Source organism: Carcharodon carcharias, chromosome 12, assembly GCF_017639515.1.
Source record: "Carcharodon carcharias isolate sCarCar2 chromosome 12, sCarCar2.pri, whole genome shotgun sequence".
NCBI classification, from domain to species: Eukaryota; Metazoa; Chordata; class Chondrichthyes; order Lamniformes; family Lamnidae; genus Carcharodon; species Carcharodon carcharias.
This window is the reverse complement of record NC_054478.1, coordinates 99,831,690-99,845,899: the sequence shown is the minus strand read 5'-3', so window position 1 is coordinate 99,845,899 and position 14,210 is coordinate 99,831,690. Positions and strand designations below refer to the sequence as shown.

The window sequence follows — 14,210 nt, the reverse complement described above, 5'->3', positions numbered from 1 at the left end:
GATGAAAGAAACTCTGGTCAAGGTAGACTCATTACCTCCATTTTTTTTGAGAGAGACAAATAACCTAATTAAGACATTCAAAATTGATGGGCAAGAGATGCCTGTACCATTTCTCATATAAAACATTATAACTCTAACTTTCGTCTGTGAGTTTGGTATCCATTCATGCAGCAGCTCCTAAAACAGTTTCTTTGGCTCTGGCTGTTTCTTTTCTCTACTGCCAGCATTTGCACTGAAGAGAAAAGTGTGAGCCAGTGGCACTCAAACAAATATTGCATACATCATCTTTCACGACATCCTAAGAGCTTCACATCCAATTAAGTATTTTTGTAGTGTAGTCACCGCTGTAATGTAGGAAACACAGCAGCAAACTTGCGCATGTGATGATAAGCAGTTACTCTGTATTTGTGATGCTGATTGAAGGATAAATATTTGCCAAAGCATGGGTGATAACTTCCCTTCTCTTCTTCCAGGTAGTGCCATCGGATCTTTTATGTTCACTTGAGAGGGCATTTTATCAGTTTAACATCTCATCTGAATGACACCTCCAACAATGCTGCATTCCATCAGTATTGCACTGAAGTGTCAACTTATACTTAAATGCTCAAGTCTTTTGAGGTGAGGCTTGAACCCAAAACCTTCTAACTCAGAGGTGACATTGCTGCCAATTGAACCAGAGCTGACACCATAAGTGTCAAGAGTGAGCCAGCATCACACATACAAGGCAAGAGTGAGCCAGAAGCACAGAGCTGTTTTAGGAGCTGCCACATGAAGAGATAACATAGAAAATAATAAATAGGACCAGGAATATGCCATGGAGGCCATTGAGCACGTTCTGTCATTCAAGATGATCATGGCTGATCTGCTACATCATATTCATTGCCTGTCCTATCCTTCAGATTCTTTTAGTGCCCAAAATCGATCAATCTCAGCTTTCAATATACTCAACGATGGAGCATTAAAAAATTGACAGATAGCAAATTTCAAAGAGTCAGAACCCCCGAGGAAGAAATTTCTCCTCATCTCAATCCTTAATGGTCAACTTCTTATCCTGTGATTAGACCACCTATTTCTCGACACTCCAGCCAGGAGAAAACAGCCGTTTAGCATCTACCTGCTCATGCCCTCTCATATATTATGTGTTTCAATGAGATTACCTCTCATTCTTTTAAATCTGGAAAGTTTAGGCTTATTCTACTCAATCCCACCTCATAGGATAAACCTCTCATCCCAGGAACCTTTGCAGTAACCTCTCTAATTTAAGTATATCCTTCCTTGGGTAAGGAGACCAAAACGGTACACAGTACTCCAGGTGTTGTTCCCCCTTATCTAATTTGCTAGTTGCCCCCTCAGAAAACTCTATTGATTTGCCAAACATAATTTCCATTTCATAAAACCATACTGACTCTGCTTAATCATATTCGGATTTTCAAAGTACTTGTGTTACCATTAGGTCTGACTGACTCTCAAGTATCCCTGCTTGCATCTCTTCCCCTCTCATGGTGTGTGGACTCACTCAGCTTAGCTCAAACATCTTATTCCTGAAAGTCCAGGACAATGACAGCAATATGTGAGAACCAAACTTTAGCTTTGAAAAGCACTTGGAGCAAGCACCTCACTGCATTTTGATAATGAGTCTTGGGGACAGGATATAAAAGAGAAATCTGTAGCAGATACCGAAAGAGCATCGAGAGCTGAGGGACTCTGGAGGACCTGTTGCCATTTGACTCTTCCAATTTTTCAGGAGCTGAACTATAAGTAATTTCTCTATGAATCTTAATGATTGGGATTGGATGCCAAGTGGGAATGCAATTGGTTTAATTCCACTCTATCTACACAAACATGACATCTGGACAGTCCTAACAATAACTAAAATTACTATATGAGTATAAGTTAAGTGATAAAACATCCCAGAATGCTTCACAGGAGCATTGCAAAACAAAATATGACACCGAGCCACATATAAGGTCAGATGACCAATGGTTTGGTCAAAAAGGCAGGTTTTAAGGGTTTAATGCAGGAAAATGAGGTAAAAAGGCAGAGATATGCAAAGCTTAGGTTCTAGGCAGCTGAAGGCCAACCACCAATTTGGGATGCTCAAGAGGCCAGAATTAGTGCAGATATCCCAGAGAGGTGTGGGTCTGGAGGAAATTACAGAGATATGGAGGGGTGAGGCCATGGAGGGATTTCAAAACAACATTGCTTGACCAGGAGCCAATATAGGTCAGCAAGCACAGGGGTGATAGGTGAATGGGATTTGCTGTGAGTTAAGGCACGAGCAGCAGAGTTTTGGATGACCTCAGGTTTATGGAAGGTGATTGTGTGAGACCAGCCAGGAGTCTGTTGGAATAGTCAAGTCTAGAGGTAACAAAGGTATGATTGAGAACTTCAGCAGCAGATGAGCTGTGACAGGGGTGGTTTAGAGAGATGGAAATAGGCAATGTTAGTGATGGTGCGAATATGAGGTCGGAAGTTCATCTCTGGATCAAATGAGACACCAAGGTTGCGAACACACTGGTTTAATCTCTGACTGTTGTCAGAGAGAGGGATGGATTTGCTGGCTAGAGAACAGACTTTGGAATGGGGACAACAAACAATGGCTTCAGTCTTCCCAATATTTAACTGAAAGAACTTTCTAGTAATCCAGTACTAGATGTTGAATAAGCAGCCTGCTAATTTAGCAATAGTGGAGGAATTGAAAGAGGTGGTGGTGAGGTAGAGCTGGGTGTCCTCAATGTACATGTGAAAAGTAATGCTGTGCTTTTGGGTGATGTCACGGTGGGGCAGCATGTAGATGAAGAATAGGAGGGGGTCCAACAAGAGATCCTTGGGGGACACCAGCGATAACAGTGGAGGAGCAGGAAGAGAAGACATTACAGGTAATAGCCTGGCTATGATTAGATAGTTAAGAATGGAATTAGGGGTGAGCAATCCCACCCAGCTGGATGACAGTGGAGGTACCTTGGAGGAGGATGTTGTGGTCAACCATGTCAAAGGCTTTAGACAGGTCAAAAAGGACAAAGGAAAAGGTTACGTTTGTCACAGTCGCATAGGAAATCATTTGTGACTTGGATAAGAGCTGTTTTAGTCCTGTGGCAAGGGCGGGAACCTGATTGTATAGATTCAAAGATAGAGTTCCAGAAAAGTTGGGAACACATTTGAAAGGCAACAACACATTCAAGAACTTTGGCAAGCAAAGGTTCTATTTGTCTGCAAACATTTTGCTCCAATTAGCTACCTAACATTCATAGTTAACCAGAGACAACCAGGTGCTAAAGAGTTAAAACCAAAGGCTGATTATCAGCATGCAAAAGAATAATTCACCTTTCATGACAAGGCAAACCTGGCCATCACTTTGTGCACAACATGACCCACAAGCAACAATGTGATTAATAACCAGATAATTCTGTTTTTGTGATTTTGTTTAAGGGATAAATATTGACCAAGATACCATGCAGAGAACTTCCTTAGTCATCTTCGATAGATTAATGTATGGAATTTACAGCACAGAAACAAATCATTTGGCCCAACTTTTCTATGCCAGTGTTTTTGCTCCATATGATCTGCTCCCATCCCACTTGAACTAAACCTGCCAGCATATCCATCTATCTCGTTCTCCCTCTCAACTAGCTTATCTTTAAACATATCTACTCTATTCACTTCAACTCCTTAAGGGAGCAAGTTCCACATTCTAACCACTCCCATCACAATCAAGTTCCCACATTCCAGCAGAAGTCCATGGGATAGTGATCTGGGAAAACAACCAAGGCTGGGTTTCCCCTACCCTATTCCATGGCTGCTGAAGTCAGCTGCTCCCGGACTATCAACAAATCCTGGTTTAGGTGAACTGATTTAATTGTGTTCTTCTTTCTCCTCATGAACACTTGCCGTACTGGTTGGCAGTCCAGGCATATGTTTCACATGGACCTCTGTACTCTTTTGTTCTCCAGCCAACAGTGTTTGCTACCCCAAACTCCTTGGAGTCGTCTCACCAACATTTGATTCCCACATCAAGCATACAATGAATCCATCTATATTAGTCACAGAGGACGCTTTTCTCCACAATACAGAACATTGTGGGAAGGTAATGTTAATGCTTAATGCTACGCAATGCACTATGAGATTAATAGATTGACAGAAACTTACTGCTGCTGTCCTCCCCTGCAACCCCAGCAGTGAGCCTGAGACACAGATCCCTGCAACTTCCGCATCCTAAATTCAACCCTTTTTCTAATTATTGCAGGATAAACCCGAAATCTCTATTACTGCTGGGGAAAACAGCACAGTGTACCACAGAAAGTGATCCATCACTCCTGAGAAAAGCCTCCTAATAAAAAACATTTGGAATGATCTTAAGGAGAAATCTAATAAGAAGGGAGGAACAAGGAGAATATGGAAATGAAATTAATGAGACCCACTGAACACAAAGATTGAAGAGAAAGCCTGAGCACACTTTAAGTTCAGAGCTTATAGTTCCAAGTCCTAAAGCAAAAAACAAACACTAAGTGCTGTAAACAAGTCAAAATTAAATCAGCATACAAATCTCTGGAGTATATTCTATAAAGCAGTAGAACATTGTATGAAGTTCATATTATTAAGGTTTATTTCTGGTTAGGCAATTGTTATGTCCCTTATTTATTGACATCAACTCACACGAATGACCAAGTGCATGCAATAGAAAACTCCTCTCAAAATATTCACTGGAAACTTGCACTCATATTCTGTAATGGATTTTAAAAATATAAGTGGGGCAGCAGGGGAGGGGTTTCGTTTTTACAACTTGCCATATATTAAATATTGCTAAATTTGCAGGGCTATGAAGAAAGAGCAGGGCTGTGGGACTAATTAGATAGTTCTTCAAGGAACCAGTACAGGTGTGATAGGCCTAATGATCTCCTTTGGTGTTGTATGAATCTATGACTCTAAGACATTTTTTTAAATAAGGAATTATTTTGTAGAAATATATTTTAAAGCTATATTTTTAAATCCAGTTTGGTAATGTATCACATGCAGAGCTGATAAACTTGATAAAGAATTAACAGCACCCTGCCCCCCACACTCAAAGGCTAGGGTATGCATGCAGTGGGCAACTGAGCCATACAAACCATGCAGTTCCTATCTTGCTCTCTCTATTCTATGCTGATCTTAGCGGAGGCAATAGTGAGAATTGTTCTCAGGTCACCTGATTTTCCTACTATTATTTTCCTTCTCAGGATATGGGCATTGCTGGCAAAGCTGGCATTTATGGCCCATTGCCTACTGGCACTTGGGAGAGTGGTGGTAAGTCTCCTTCTTGAATAGTTGCAGTCCAGTCAGAGAGTGGAAAACCGGCATGTTATTGCTGCTCTGTTCACTATCAACTAATTGAAGTGTAGGCTCTGCCATTTGAGTGTGAAGGATGGGACTGCAACTGCATTTCCCTCACAGTGGCTTCCTGAGCACTTCAACCCAAGTGTTTATTTTACAAGGAGAAGTTGAACATCTCAATTTATTTCTGGAGTGAATATTCCTTTGAAATTTTGCACTTTGTGCATAGATGGCCTCACAGCTTATCTGAATGAAACTCAATACACAGCAACCTTAGCTAAAATTGAGAGATGATCATTACTTTTGCTGCACTGGACTGGATCTGTCAGGTGTGACCTTACTCAACTAACTTCATTTTAGATCTGAGTACTTACAACTATTATTCAGAGGTTTGAGCAGCCTATTGTCATCAACATTTCAAGCCGCAATGTCAGCTGTAGTTAGTACATACAGGGGGAAAAAAAACTACACTCGTTTTCTAAAATAAAATCTTCCGTCACTTCTCAGCTCCAGTGATTTAAAAGCTAAATTTTCCAAACTCAAAGCCAGCATAAAATAAAAATGCTCTGCTGCATGTGGCTACCTGAGACCTGCATTTTTGGCATCACAACATGTTTTTCTTGAACGATCAAGTTGGACCTGTTAAAATTTCCAAGCATCTGCATTAGTAAAATCAGAGCCAGTCTAAACCAGTTTGCCTACATCACCTGTTGTTCAGTGATCAAACAATTCACTCTCAAATGAGTACATCTGAAGTAGGTGCACGTTCACTGTAAACACTCAGCCTAAAGACTAGCTGGGTTAATTATTTCTGTTTCCACTGCTGTATTCAGGAGATGACTTAAATGCATGGTTATAAAGCAGCTACGGAAATGTACTCCAGCAAGAGGCTTGAGATGCATAAGACCACTGCTGATGGCGTGAGGCCAGAACCATTGTGGTCCTGCCAACCACACAAAGTTCTTCCAACCCACTGCCAGAACCTCAGTGACGCTGCCTCACCTGGGTCGACTTGTCCCCTTTAATAAGAAACATTGTGCTAGGCCAAGGGGAGGAGCCTGATTTCTCCTTCCCTCATTTTGACAAACTGCCCATCAACACTAGTACCTTGCTGTGCATGTTAAAAAGAGGTTTGACTGTGAAAAAGGATTAAGCTTCCATCCGCTTCCACCCTCCTCCCCACCAATATCCTAAGATAGGAGGAATAGACATCCCACACATTACTCATCTAAGAAGAGTGCTCTTATTAGACACCTGCTGTAGGTTTTGTTCCATGCTCTATGAACTCAAGAAAATGCATTCAGCTAAAAGGGAACAGAAATAGAGAGACACACACAGACATTCATGTCAGAGTGAGGCACAAGGGTCATAGGAAGAGAAAAAAAGAGGGAAGATTGTATCTACTAATTAATTCATTCAACTTTAAAAAAGATATTGCATTTTGAAGTCCACTAACTGTTTCACCTGTGATTCGCTGAGAGAGCAAGTGAGAGAGAGAGTAAGAGAAAGAGCGTGAGCGAGAGAGCGAGAGCGAGAAAGAAAGGCTCAGAAATTTAGGTGCAGTGCAGAGAGCATGCTGGGTCCATTCTATCAGCCCAGGGCCTGGACGATGAGGCCTAAGGCTATCCGGATGTTGGACCTCAGGTCTTACTATGGAGTCAGTTTGGCAATTTGAGCCCACCAAGATTAGGCACTGCTAGCATCGCAACAACTCCTAGGTAAGTGGGACTTTAATAAAATAACAAGTTCAAGTTTAAAACATATAAAGCCTCTGAGGGAGTCAGGTAGAAAGTGATGACAGGAAAGCAGGAGAAGGGGAAATTGTTTTGAGTGAGGGGAGCCTCCCAATGTTTTCCTATGCATCCTTGGGGCCAGCAAGGAGGAGTGAAGGCAACAGGTAGCGAATGGGGGTTAATGGTGAGGTTTGTAACAGTGGAGCAAAAAGGGAGCAAATAGGCAAGTAGTCCATTGGGGAAGTGGTAGGGGTAACAAGATAGGTAAAAAGTAGTGGAAAGATGAAGGTATGGGGACACCATGGGAACAGGAGGCTTGGAGGAACCTGTGAATGGTCAGGGGAGGTGATGGGAAGGGTGTCACCAAGCGTCACATTTTCCCCCACAGCCCTCATTCTCCTATGCTGCCTGAAGCTGTTAATGGCTCCTTTCCTGGCTACATAACACTGGAACATGTTCCAACTCTCTCCTGAAAGGAGAGAAAATAAATAGACAACGAGGCAAGAAGAAAGACAGGAGGAAAGAGTTTTGGGGAAAGAAGCTAGGGAAGAGAGAGGAAAAAAGAGAAACAGTAACATGATGGTAGCAGAGACAGAAACATAGAAATATAGAAAATAGGAGGAGTAGGTAAAAGAATGACCATATTCACCAACATATTGTGTGCAATGTTTCAAGAGACCATTACATTTAAATATCGATAGCTAGAATAAATAATGGGAGAATTCCAGGATTTTGTCCTCACAGCTTATCTGAATTCTTCAGTGGGAATGTTGCCGAGTAGGATATATTATTCCACTGAAAGCACGATATAATCATTATAATATTTCAATCAACCAAAACCGTGGAATTTACCCACATTCCCAAGCATCTTACTTTGACTGTTCTGAAATTGGCAGCATCATCAACCCCATTCACTTTAGCTGAATCCAGGCACAAGTAGTTGTATTGATTGAATTCCCGCTCAAGCTTCAATTGTTCTGGAAGAGAAAAGTTAATTTAAAACAGGATCAGTAAAATACCAATCTTTCCAAGCACTTACAGTATTGTGTCCTTTATTTGTCATTTGGATATTGCATGTTGACACCAGCTGATGGTAGTATCACAAATTTTGGGTTGCTTTAGATACTTATTTAGGTTTAGGGTGACTGATCTCTTCTTGAAGGAGATCTGGTGTCCCTTATGATTAAGGAGTTCACCTTTACTTTTGAATATTTACGAATACAGCAGAGTAACCTGGCTGCTGTAATGATTTGTCTTAATTTATTCTTTCACAGCTAGACCAGCAAGGTGGTGGTGGGAGCTGCCGCAGTCCACGTGGTGTAGGCACATCCACAGTGCTGTTCGGGAGGGAGTTCCAGGGTTTTGACCTAGCGACAGTGAAGGAACGGCGATATATTTCCAAGTCAGGATGGTGTGTGGAAGGGAACTTGCAAGTGATGGCATTCCCACACGTCTGCTACCCTTGTCCTTCTAGGTCAAGCTTCTCCAACCCACAGGCTGCGAAGCCTCTCAGTGTGGCCTCTGAGTAATTGGTGAAAATTCTGGGAAGAGGGGTCAATGAGTTTGAAGATTGCTGCAGGGAACTGCTCCCCTAATCACAGTCTGTTTCTCTCCCATATTAGCCACTGATAGGTTCAATAGCGAAGACAGAGACACTCTGGAGTGTGCGGGGCCTCCACCCCCCACGCTTTCCCGTGGCTTCAGCCACTTTCGCCCCGCTCCTGGTGCTCTGCCCCGCTGCAGCTGCATTCCCCATGCGGTCCCCAGTTCACCCAGCACTCCCCCGGTTGTCCCAGTGTTCCTCCGGCGGTTCCCCGGTTGTCCCAGTGTTCCTCCGGCGGTTCCCCGGTTGTCCCAGTGTTCCTCCGGCGGTTCCCCGGTTGTCCCAGTGTTCCTCCGGCGGTTCCCCGGTTGTCCCAGTGTTCCTCCGGCGGTTCCCCGGTGTCCCAGTGTTCCTCCGGCGGTTCCCCGGTTGTCCCAGTGTTCCTCTGGCTGGTCCTTGGTTCTCCCAGTGTTTCTCCAGCTGTTACCTGGTTCTCCCAGTGTTCCTCCTGCTAATCCCTGGTTCTCCTCGCTTCCCCCCAATTCTCAGTGCTCACCTTCAGGCACCTGCGTCTGGATGCCGCTAGGTCTCAGGCCTTCTCCAAGTCTCTCTTCCACTCTCATCCTATCTATCCTATCTCCCACCCGCAGCCAACCACCCCCCCGACCCCCACAAGCCGACTTAGTGAGGGAGGATGAGTAATTGAGTGGATTGAGAGAGTGGCTGAGTGGGTGTGGGAGGGTGACTGAGGGTAGGTGGGTTGAGGGTGTGCGTGAGAGAAAGGGAATGTGAAAGGGAAGGGAGATAAGTGTATCTGGCTTACTCCCAGTCTCAGGGTTCTCATTCATCCTTACCCACACACACCAACAGCCACTCTCAGTTATTGAGTGTGAGTGAATGAGCACCTCAAGAATGGGAATGAGTTGGACCACACACTCACCCTTTCAGACTCAAACGGTTGTCTTTATTTATTCCTTATTTGTTTTAAATTGTCAATTTATTGTTGTGACTTCTTTTGTGCTCAGCAAGTTGATTCTTTTCACATCAGCTTTTTGTTTTGAAATTCATGTTTAATGTTGTGCTAAATCTTATCTTTCTGAAACTTGCTCATTGGCCCTCACCCAGAGTGAGAGAAAGATTTAAATGTGGTAGAGGTTACAGGTTTAGAAGGTGCTATCGAAGGAGTCTTGGTGAGTTGCTGCAGTGCATCCTGTAGATGTACGCACTGCTGCCACTGTGCATCAGTGGTGGAGGGAGTAAATGTTGGCGTTGGTGGATGGGGTACCAGTCAAGTGGTCCATTTTGTCCTGGATGGTGTTGATCTTCTTGAGTGGTGTTGGAGCTGCACTCATCCAGGCAAGTGGACAGTATTCCATCCCACTCCTGACTTGTGCCTTGTAGATGGTGGCCAGGCTTTGGGGAGTTTTGAGCTGAGTTACTTTCTGCAGAATTCCCAGCCTTTGACCTGCTTCCGTAGCCTCAGTATTTACATGGCTGGTCCAGTTCAGTTTCTGATAAATAATAACCCCCAGGATGTTGATAGTGGGGAATTCAGCAATAGTAATGCCATTGAATGGCATGGGGAGATGGTCATTGCCTGACACTTGTGTGGCACGAATGTTGCTTGCCACTTATCAGCCCAAGCCTGAATGGTGTCCAGGTCCTCCTTCATTTGGATATGGACTGCTTCAGTACCTGAGGAGTCACAAATGATGAACATCATAAAATCATCAGTAAAGAACTCCACTTCTGACCTTATGATGGAAAGGAAGTCACTGATGAAGCAGCTGAAGACAGCTGGGCCTAGGACACTACACTGAGGAACTCCTGCAGTGATGTCCTGGGACTGAGATGATGTCCTCGAACAACTACAACCATCTTCCTTTGTGTTAGGTACAACTCCAACCATTGAAGACTTTTCCCATGCCAATTCCCTTTGACTCCAGTTTTGCTAGGACTCCTTAATGCCACACTCGGTCAAACGCTACCTTGATGTTAAGGGCAATCACTCTCACCTCACCTCTTGAGCTCAGCTCTTTTGTCCATGTTTAGGCCAAGGCTGTAATAAGGTCAGGAGCCGAGTGGCCCTGGCAGAACCCAAAAACCTGAGCATCAATGAGCAGGTTATTGCTGAATAAGAGTCACTTGATAGCAATGTTGATGACACCTTCCATCACTTTGCTGATGATCAATATTAGACTGATGGAGCAGTAATTGGCCTGGTAGAATTTGTCCTGCTTTCTGTGGACATATATACAGGACATACTTGGGCTATTTTCTACATTGCCAAGTAAATCCCAGTGTTGTAGCTGTACTGGAATAGTTTGGCTAGGGGTACGGCTAGTTCGGGAGCACAAGCTTTCTGTACTATTGCCACATTGTCAGGTCCCATCCAGTGCCTTAAGCCACTTCTTGACATCATGAGGAGTGAATTGAATTGAATTGGCTGAAGACTGGCATCTGTGATGCTGGGGGCCTCTGGAGGAGGCCAAGATGGATCATCTACCCAGCACTTCTGGCTGAAGATTGTTGCAAGTGTTCCAGCCTTGTCTTTTGCAATGATGTGTTGGGCTCTTCCATCACTGATGATGGGAATATTTGTGGAACTTCCTCCTCCAGTTAGTTGTTTAATTGTCCACCACCATTCATGATTGGATGTGGCAGGACTGCAGAGCTTAGCTCTGATCCATTGGTTGTTGGAGCACTAAGCTGTCTACCTACTGTTTGACATGCAAGTAGTCCTGTGTTGTAGAATCACCTCATTTTTAGGTATGCCTGGTGCTGCTCCTGACATGCCCTCTTGCACGCTTCATTGAATCAGGGCTGATTCCCCAGCTTGATGGCAATGGGAGAGTGGGGGAAATCCCTTGTTATGCGAACGGGCTGCTTATGTTATGATTTCTGGGTAAGGCCATGGTGGAACCTCACAACTCTTATGATGCTTTTTATTTAACCAATGGCAGCAGAGATAAAAACAAAAAACTGCAGATGCTGGAAATCCAAAACAAAACAAAAACAGAAACAGAAATACCTGGAAAAACTCAGCAGGTCTGGCAGCATCGGTGGAGAAGAGCACAGGTGACGTTTCGAGTCCTCATGACCCTTCAACAGAACAGAATGATGTGGTTCTGTTGAAGGGTCATGAGGACTCAAAACATCAACTCTTTTCTTCTCCGCCGATGCTGCCAGACCTGCTGAGTTTTTCCAGGTATTTCTGTTTTTGTTTTGCAGCAGATTACAGATTAGGGACACCATACAGCCATCTGGACTCAACATTGGGTTCTACAATTTCAGATCATAACCACTGCCCCATTTTTGCCAGACAGCAGCTGTCAGTGATGATTCTGCTATTCCCATCTTTAGACCCATCTTTTGCTTGTCCCATTACCATCTCCTTTTGCCTTGCACCATCAGCCCTTATGTCATTTAATTTCTTCTGCCTTCCACTCTAGCACAGACATTCACTTTTGCTTTTATCCCATTTGCCTGCATTTACTTGCTTCAAACCTGTCACATCTCTGACTTATTCTAAGCCTGACAAGAGGTCATTGACTGCAGTGTTAATTGTGTTTCTCTCTCACAGTTGTGACTATTTCCAACATTTTCAGTACTTATTACAGATCAGGGGATTTGGCCCGGAGAAATTACTTGAAAATAAACATCAAGGGAGCTGAATGAATGCACAGCTGAAGCTCCTTAGTTAAATGACATATCTGAAGCTCCTTAGTTAAATGACATATCTGTTCTGATGTGAAATGAATTCCACAGTGTGAATGTTCCTCCCTTTAAATCATTGACATTCAGACCTCGATTTATTTTGTTGCTACCAATGACATCAGCAGTTTATCAGTTGAACAGGACTTCTGCCAATTTCTTTCCCATTCCCCTGACCCCCCCAGGCCATTACCTGGGGGTGGAGTAATTCAAATATTTAGAGTGAAGGGAAATTGTAGCAGTATCTTGCCAAGACCAATGGTGACCAGCAGTGTCACCTAAAGGATTTACAGATTTTGTTAAAGACTTTCTTTTGAAATTGTGGCAAATCAGTTTCTTTCAGTCAAAGCAACGTTTCAATATTTAAACTTTCCTACTGTGTCCAACATTCATATTGGTGGCCAGGAGCACAACGTGGGATATATTATATAGTCAATGCTGTTAAATGTAACTCTTTCGAGTACAAACACATTTCCATCTGTTCCTATTCAGATGAAGTTACATTGTTTCATAGTTTGCCATTGTGAGATTTGAACTCCTGATAATCTTTTAAATGAAAACAATTAAACCAAATCAACAAAATTGGGATAAATCAGGCACAGCCCCTAATTCAGGTCAGCTGTAAAACCAAGGACAAAAATTTAAAGGAACCTTACAAACTTTAAATCAAAATGTGATTAAAGGGGTCAACAAAACACCCCAGTCCCCGCGGTGCCCACCGAGCACGGAAGGCCTCGAGAGTGCCAGCAGACACCGCGTGCTCCCTCTCCAGGGACATCCGGCAGCGAACGTAGCCGCGGAAGAGGGACAAACAATCGGGCGGGACTCCCCCGGCGATCGCCCTCTGCCTGAACCTGTTAATGGCCAACTTGTCCAGGCCCAGGAGCAGGTTCAAGAGGAGGTCCTCCTCCTTCCCGACCCCCTTCCGCACTGGATGCCCATAGATCAGGAGCGTGGGGCTGAAGTGCAAACAAAACATCAATAAAAGGTTTTTCAAATAACTAAAAAGGGAGTGCAGCCTACAACACCCTATGTATACATGGTCCACAGACTCCACAAGACCGCAAAAAGGGCATGTGTCCTGAGAGTCCGTGAACCTATGCATCCTCTTATTATAGGGGACTGCTGCACGCAACACCCCCCAACCCAGGTCCCCGATAGAAAGGGGGAGGACACCTCCATAGAGGGCCTCCCATCGGGGGCCTCCGCCGCCAGACGGCAACAAGGCACGCCAGGGCGTGTCCGGGCGGCGGACAAGGGCGAGAAAATGGAAGGTGTGCAGCAGCAGTCCATACAAAAGGCCCCTCTTTGCCGTGCCAAAAGGCACAGAGGGCATGTCCCCGAGGCGGCTCACATTGCGGGGCACCAGCACCCGAGGGAGGGTTCGGGGCTTGGGGCCAATGTGGAATTCTGTCCGAACAGGGGAACGTTCAGACAGAAGACCACCGCGTACCTGGGCCACCTCAAGACCCAAAATAACGTCGGGTCCGAGCACGACCGTTCTCAGGTCTTGGATGGCATCGGCTGCGACCTGGACACTCACAGACGCGCGACGCGCCAACTCCTGCGGGAGCATCCAGCCCAGTCCTCCGCCTCCCAGCACGTCCCCGATCCTGGTCACCCCTGCGGCCACAGCCCTCCTCTCCGCCAACCACTGAAAAGGACGGAGGGGCGGATTCCTGAGCAGCGGCTCTCTGACGATAGCCGCTACTCCTGACGGGGGAAGAGCTGCGTCGCGAGGCGACCACTTTCCAGACTTTGATCAGGTCCTGGTAAAAGACAGGCAACACCTGCAAGGAGCCACCGAGGCCCATCTGTTCTATAAACAGGAGCTGCACGTCATAATTCAGGCCGTGCGCCTGATGGAAGAAATATGTCGTCAGGGCACACCGTCTAGGAGGAGGCTCGACGTA

At 44.7% G+C, this 14,210-nt stretch overlaps 1 protein-coding gene across 2 annotated transcripts in view; it reads right to left on the bottom strand.

Annotated features, from left to right (window-relative positions):
- The window catches only part of myo1b (myosin IB), a 290,431-nt gene that overhangs the window by 87,960 nt on the left and 188,261 nt on the right, over positions 1-14,210 (bottom strand). For both annotated transcript variants that reach the window (XM_041200715.1, XM_041200716.1), the window contains exon 9: positions 7,914-8,017. In XM_041200715.1, coding sequence (XP_041056649.1) covers positions 7,914-8,017 — 104 coding nt within the window. The remainder of the gene's footprint in view (positions 1-7,913; positions 8,018-14,210) is intronic.